We start from the raw sequence: 7,698 nt of genomic DNA, 5'->3' as shown, positions 1-7,698 counted from the left end.
GACACGGCACCAGAGTTAAGTTAGGGTTTTTCAAAATGCTGACACGCCGAGCTCAAAAGGTTCGCCATCACTGCCCTAGGATGACCAAACAAAGCTACCAATGAACAAGAACTCTACTCAAGGGCTCTCAGTGAGAGAACCTGGTGCTCTGAGAATGTCTCCAAGGGCATCTGGCCTTGGCGAGAAGGTCAGGGAGGACTTCCCTGAGGAAGTGACAATTGTAGTGAGAGATGCATGATGAGTAAGAACTAGAGTAGCATTCCAGGCCCTGTGAAACCAGTCGGCATGGCACCTACAAGGGGGCGGAAGTAGGCCAGCATGGCTGGCAGAGAGCGCTTGGGACAAGGATGGAACCGAAGGAGGGGTCAAACCATGAAGGTGTTAGACCCTAGTAGGGATCGTACCTTTATCTCCTAAATTGCTTGGGAAACCTGTCAACGGTTTATAAGCCACAGGAGACAAGAGCAGCTTTATGTCTTGAAAGGATCCCTGGAGTTAAAAAGTAGAAGGCACATTGGGGGAGGGGAGGGAGTGAGGGGAGACCAAGCAGTCTTCCAGGCATCAGATGGTGGCTTCTGTGACCAGGGTGGTGACAGAAAGCAGGCTGGAGATGGGAAGTAAATGACACAGGGCTTGGTGACAACTTGGATATATGGCCTGACTCCCAGGTTTTTCTGTTGGCCAAGACCTTTCCAAATTCAGGCTTGTGCAGACCTGGCATATTTATTCTCCAAAGAAATATTCCTTTCAATGACCCTTTCACCATTCATGGAGCACCTATTAATATATTATTCTGGCCTGCTGGTGGCACAGGAATGAGTGCGGCGACGTCCGTCACGGAGCTTTGGCCTGTTGGTGCCAGAAAGTCTGATGCAGGTGAAAATCCGCTCGAGCACAATGAAAACAGAGTTTAAGGGACAAGCCCTGGCCAGCGTGGCTCAGTTGGTCAGGCATCATCCCTTGCACCTTAAAGGTTGCCGGTTCGATTCCAGGTCAGGTCATATGCCCAGGTTGCGGGCTTGATCCCCAGTAGGGGGGCGTGCAGAAGGCAGCTGATTGATGTTTCACTCTCATGTCGATGTTTCTCTCTCTCTCTCACCCTCTCCCACTAAAAGTCAATAAAAATACAAAAAACAAAAACCATGAACTCTGTGAGAAGAGTAAGAATGTCTAAAAAAAAAAAAAGAATTTAAGTGATAAGGTCAGTTTTTCTTCTTTTTAAAAAAGTGCTTTACAGTGTCACTCCCTCCCAGGAATCAGTGGAACAGGCAGGAACGTGTCAATTGAGGAGATGGGACTCCCAGGGTCAGAGCTGAGGTGTCATTTCTTGGGCTCAGGTTTCCGAATCCCAGAGGAGGGCTCCCCTTCTTTTTACTTTTTTCCCCTTCCCCCTTTCATTTTCGCCTTGCTTCACCGCCCCCCTCTCACATTTTCTTGGCTACATGCAGGCAGGACAGTCAGAATTCTGATTTTCTCCTGACCTGTCATGGAGGCGAGCAAGTTCAGGTGTGCATTTTGGAAGCTCAGGCCAGCGCTCTATAGGGGAACTTGGAACCGAGGGAAATCAAACAGCCTGGCCTGCATTCACCTGGCTTAGCGTCCGTCTCTTTTCATTTGAGAAGCTCAGTTATGTGAATGGTTTTGGCCTGCTGCCTCCATGATGTTATGTTTGGTCTCCCACTTAGCCGGTCTTGAACAGAACCACACAAACAGGACTGGGGGGTCCATGTTCTTTTGTTTTCGTTATTAACAAGCTTGATTTTTTTAGAAAGCTTGATCTCAGGGTGACTCTGGGGATGTGATCATATAGTTTCTGACTTACATAAGCCTTGTAGAGAGAGAGGACCATTTCCCCCAACTCTTCTCACTCTGATACGTTGTCTTTGCCAAAAAGGAGGTGTGTGCCCCGATTCCGCCATATTGCCCGTGACCAACCCAACAACCAAAAAACACCCACATCTGGACCCAATAGTCAATGACATTATTTATCAAAATAAATTTATTAAAAGTATGCAAAGACCACTTCAAAGTTTAGCTGCCTTCAGGACATGTTTTGGCACTCACAACGGACACTATTTCCTACACAGTAGCACTCACTCTGGGACACACTGAGGGGCAGTAAAAACACAGACCGTTTCAGTTTCAGGGTTACGAGACCACGGGACCGATGATCTGCAGTCATGAGCACTTGGATATGCTTGCACGTAGTAAACACGTTAACATTACTTAGCACGAAAACAAACTAAAACTAAAACCACTGTGTGGCAACGTGGACCGACCTTGGGAAAGATGTACAGCCAGCTAGCTACCTAAGGCCACAGCATCCCAGACCCATCGATTTAAAAAATGCTTTCGGACCAACAGTATTTCATCGTTATCTTTCCATTCCCAGGTTCCTGCCCTTCCAGCGGGAGACACCCCCGGATCAGACCACGCGCTCCCCGTGTGCTGCACAGTCACAGTCACGGAGGCCACCCCGGTCCAAGCCTCTCCTGGGGGCCGCCAGCTTCCCAGTGCGCTCCCCAACTCTGAATCAACAGTTCTGAGTGACATCTCCCCAACACCCAGGCTGAATTCAAGGTCAGTCCCTTGGGGAAGGTCGCAGCCTTTCCCCCTTAGGAACAAAATGGAAAGTCCTCCACGCTGGGGCGCGTTGTCATCTCATGTAGCATGGGCCTCGGCGGCGATCTGGGGCTTTTTACACAAATCCTGGTAGAACGCCGACTCCAGGAACCGGGGGTAGGAGTTGTTCTCCATCAGGCTGTACACCCTCTTCTGGGCTGTCGCGAAGCAGCCACTTGTAGCCTCTTGGATGTTCTGGGCAATGAGCGTTTTGGTTTGAAAGTCTATGTTTATCTGAAATAATACAAGAAAGAAAAGTGGTTTATTTCATATTCAGAGTTAAGAGACTGGAATCTATTTAATGTTTGAAAACAAACAAAACCCCCCAAACTGTAATGTTTGATTAGCTTCACCAGCCTAGCGACTGAAGAAACTTAATTCAAAGCTAGGATTAGAGGAAACACATTGCTACCACCCCCATCCCTTTTAATTTAAGATTTCTCTCCAACTCTTCTGTTTCATTTTGGTGCTAAGAATGTTCGAAATATGCTTAAAATGGGACTCTTTCTTTTCCTTACCTCTTTGGGGGCTTCTTTTTCTATGAAGTCAGTATATATTTTCTTGGCTTTTGAGGACAGCTTTTGGGGTGACTTGGTTTTTTTGAAGTCTTCACAGGCCAGCCAGAATTCAATATTTTCTTCACAGAATTCCGATTTTAAAAAAGCCCTGAACGCAGCAAGACCATCTGAAAGGAAGGCATGCAGAATGTGAATTAAGTGATCAAATAATCCCTTCTATTTTTTCCCCTAGGACTCTCACTCCCCTGTACCCATATGTTATTATTTCTAGATTATAGCAGTATCTTAGATTTCACTCCAACTTGTCATCCTCAGAATGTAGCTCTTTAAAGACTTAAGATGCCAGTAGGAAAAATGCTTAAGTTGGCACACTGCTCCAAAGATATAAATACTGGACTTGTGCTGTCAATGCAAATATTTATAGGGAGCCCGAAATGCTCTGGGAACCATGCCTCTTGCAAACATGTATGCAATGGAAAAGCTGAGTCAACCTTAACAGAGAGCAACTGCCACTGTAAATTATTTAGGTTAATTTTCACCGCCACCTGGAATGAATCAACCATGTAGTTCCATGGTCCGGCACTGGGGAATAAAGGAGAAAAACGGGCCTCGCGCGGCAGTGATTGTCAAGAGGGACGGCTTCAGGCACGCTGCTCTTCTGTTGAGTGGACACAACCTCTCTAGTCTCTGGGGACCCTTGAGACGGATTAAATTCAAGAGGCTAACTTACATTTGCTGGCGAGCAGCTCATCGAAGGCTTCTGACCACAGCTGTGCCTCCTCGGGAGAAGGCCTGCAAGAGAAGATGTGCACGTGAGCTTAAGCCCCTCAGAACCCGGCTCCCGTTTCCAGTGCAGCGGACAGCTCACCAGCTTTGCAAAGAACAAGACCTCCAGCTCACCTGATGAAGGTTTGCTGTTTGCTCTTCTTGCCAGTTTTGGGCTTCTCCGGAGAGGAGGAGTGTTGCAAGAAGTAGCTCAAACGAGCCTTCCAATCTTTTAACCTGAAAAGGAAGGAGGAAAAGAAAAGATTCACTAAAGTGGCAACAGTTGAAATTGCTACTGCAGCTGATGGTGTTTTTTTTCTAAAGCCTCCCAGGAAATAGAGACAAGCTGAATGGAGCCAAAACAAGAACTCTTTTCAGTGCCTTACTCATTTAATCCCTGCACTTCTGTGTTGAACACAGTTTCTTTCATCCATCTGAACATAGCTATTAGTTTTATATCTAAGGGAAGGACTACCTAAATTACTAGGATTCGTTTAATAAATTTAGTTTGCATAGTTCAAAAGGCAGATGGTATTTCTGGCCTGAAAAAGGCAGCAGTTTTTCTGCAACGTTAATTACAATCCCTAGACATTTCACACTTGAAATGCCAGTGGGACTGGCTTGAGCCAGTGACCATCATGTCCCTTCTGCCCTCGGAGGAGAAGGCGCTGGACCAGCCAGAGCTGGACACCATGAGGGGTGTGTGACCGGCCCTACCACCCCCGGCCACAACACTCATCTGAAGCAGATGGTCCACTAAATGACAAAGTTAAAGATGAATAAAAAAGTGGATTTAAAAAGAATATATTCAGAACCAGCAAAAATATATCCATGCCTGCAGCTATGTAGGCTGCTCAGAACTTAAAACGCAACATAGGAATGAAGGGGATACGCTTAGACGCAAGGGGACAAAAAGCCGACCCCCAACTTCCCACCCGCCTCTCCCACCGCCTTGAAACCAAGAAATGTCTTCAGTTCCTCAACTCTACCCGAGAGCCCTTCGCTCACGCATCCAAATACAGGCCACACGGATTTAACCTTATTTAGCCAATTAAAGTTTTGCACATTAGTTTTTTTTTTTTTTTTCCCCTGCAGAGACGCAGGCTACATAGTTTCTATGGTCAAAGCCGAGCCTCTAGGCACAGCGCCTGCAGCAAACCCGGGGAGCTCGGTCGGCGCCGGCGGGCGGCGGGGAGAGAAGGAAGCCGTACTCACAAGGTCCGCTTCATTTTCTCCCGCTTCTCCTCGCTCTTAGGGCTGCTGCCTGAGCTCTTGTCCATGGATCCGCAGTCGTGGTGGACAGCCAGGAACATGGCACTTTGCATTATAGTCCCGCCGCCCGGGCCGCCGCTGGTGGCGGCGGGCGAGCCAGCAGCCGCATTTATAACAGGCGGCGGTTCGGGGGCGGGGCTCACCACGTGGGCCCCGCCTCCGGGGGGCGCCGATTGGCCACCTGCAGACGGGCCAGGGGGCGGGGCTCGCGCCAGCCCCCGGCGGTCACGTTCGCCCGCAGGGTTTGCGAAGCGAGGGCGCTGCTGACGTCCGCGGCGCGGGCTCCGTGCGCCCTCGGGCGGCTCGCGGTGGCCGGCCGGGGCCCGTGTGGGTGCCGAGCGGGACCTCGCGGGCAGCCCTCGCCGGCGACCTTGGCCGCGGCCTGGCGGGATCGAGGGCGGTGCCCGCGGAGCTGGCTGCAGGCCGGGCGGGGGAGCTCGGGCTTCGCTTCCCTCCCCTCCCCCGCGCGCGTGCTCCAGATCGCAAAGGGAGGGAGGAGGGTTCCCCGCAGGGAAAGGCCGCTCGCCGCGAACACAGCGCTATCGCCTTTATTTCGAATGAATACTGTCGCCTCCCCAGGGAGACCCTCACCTGCTCCTCTGTCACCCAGTTTAATGAGCGGAGGGACGCAGTGAACAGGCACCGTGACAGGACGGGGCGGGGGGGCAGGGGGGTGGCCGCCTGCAGCTGGGAACACTGGGGACAGAACGGGAGCCAGGGACCGATCAGGGAGTGCGCTGCCGGGTGTGCATTTTTGTCACCGATGGACACGTGGCTGGGTCTGTCGGCGGGGCGCAGCCTTGCTCAGCTCAGCAGTCCTCGGCTGCCTCTTTCCAGAACAGAAACCACGGATCTCCCGGGGGCGGGAGGGAGGGGAATACCGAGCCCTCGCTGCTGCAAGGCGCCAGCATCATTCCCGTTTAAGATGCATGCAAGAGGCAGGAGTTCCTCGTGACTCATTCCTGGTGGGCTTAGAACTTACCAGAACACTTAATAACCAGCAAAAAGGGGGGTGGGAGGAGGAGAAGTTAGCGGTTTCCTTGAATTAGTTTGATGTGTTCATTCTTCAAAAATCATCTCTGCTGTAGCAGCCTTTATATGGCTTGATTGGCGAGGCCGAATAGCTCGGTAACCTCCACAACAAAATGCTTTGATTTCCGATAACGTTATTAGAACCCATCAGTGGAGTATTCTCGTGGCTTTTCCACCCGGCGTCTAAGCAGACAGTAAAGTTGACAGCATGGTCTTGACTAGGCTGCACATATTCGCCCTGCCTTACAGGAGAACGGTTAACAGACAGACAATCGGAACTGGTTTACCGTCTTCTTAGGGTGCGCTGCCAGTAGTTGGAGCTCCAAGTTTGGCCATGTGCTTCGTTATGGAAAGGAACACCATTTAGATTTCAGTAATAAGTACTTTACAATGTCTTTGTGACACGGAAAAATGTCAGTTTTGTGAAACAGACACTCTTCATCTCTGAAAAGAAGGCGGCTGAATACTTCCTGCTTCCATTTTCACTTTCTGATGAGTCAACACCTGTTTATTAAATATGTGTAAGAAGCAGACGTGCTTCTTCTCGCCACTAAAAACCTCCGTATATTTTTCACGTAGAACATGGGAGGGTAGACCCCTGGCAGAGTGGGAAGGCCCGAAGTTCTGAGAGGTGGCAGGGAGAGAGCTGGACTTGTGTGGGGGCACTGGTTGGAGCATGGGCTTAATCACCAAGCGCCAAGTGATGTTGGGACAATCCCATCCCCCCCCCCCCCCCCCCCCAGATCCCAGTTTCTCCTCTGTGTTAAGAGTAACGAGTCTTTCCTGCCAACCTCACTGCATATTACCTGACTCTGGTGTGAAAGGCCTCTGTAAAGGCTAACGTGCTACGCAAAACCGTGTTGGTAATCTGTATGTGTGACAAAGGAACTCTGGGGAAGCAGAACTGCTCCAGGTAGAAACATCATTGAAGGATTAACTCGGAGTTCCTTAGCTCAGACACGTGATAAGCTAATGTAGCAAGATCCTGTCACAGAGAATTATAGAGCATCTGGCGTAGAGCTAAGTGACTTATCATTTCTGTACCTATGGGCCATTTTAAGAGTTAAGCCAATATCCTCTACGGACCAAGAAAACTTTTTGTCAAAAAGTTGTCATATCACTGTCTTGTATAAAGACAGGCAGACTTATGTAAAGTGGAGGCTACAGCTTTTGATGAGTTCCCTTTGTTTTTGTTTTTTTTTTGTCGTTGCAGCTGGCTTTTAGGTAAATGGGATTGTTCAGTTCTAAAATGACACACATTTTCCATTCTGTGGCGGAGAAGGAAACGATGCAATCCCTTGTACATATTGCACAGCTTGCGAGTGGCTAGATAAACTAACCTTAGGTTTTTCCATGTTGAATCTATTCTGCCCTCTACTGGACACGTTTGTGGTGGAGGTTCTCGGGGTGGTTCTTGAACTTAAAAAGAATATATACTAATATATATATACATATATATGAAAATCATGAGGTCCCATTCCTGGAGCTG

At 49.5% G+C, this 7,698-nt stretch overlaps 1 protein-coding gene across 1 annotated transcript; it reads right to left on the bottom strand.

Moving 5' to 3' along the window:
* Window positions 1-1,981: 1,981 nt before the first annotated feature.
* On the bottom strand, window positions 1,982-5,276 carry RGS2 (regulator of G protein signaling 2). The gene is made up of 5 exons (XM_059677259.1): window positions 5,121-5,276; window positions 4,041-4,142; window positions 3,871-3,932; window positions 3,141-3,307; window positions 1,982-2,856 (listed from the first exon to the last, which is right to left on the bottom strand). Exons 1-5 carry the CDS (start codon window positions 5,228-5,230, stop codon window positions 2,662-2,664), a joined length of 636 nt encoding a protein of 211 aa, XP_059533242.1. The 5' UTR covers window positions 5,231-5,276; the 3' UTR covers window positions 1,982-2,661.
* Window positions 5,277-7,698: the final 2,422 nt, after the last annotated feature.

This window comes from Myotis daubentonii, chromosome 20, assembly GCF_963259705.1.
Source record: "Myotis daubentonii chromosome 20, mMyoDau2.1, whole genome shotgun sequence".
Lineage (NCBI taxonomy): Eukaryota > Metazoa > Chordata > Mammalia > Chiroptera > Vespertilionidae > Myotis > Myotis daubentonii.
This window is presented reverse-complemented; position numbering and strand designations above follow the sequence as displayed.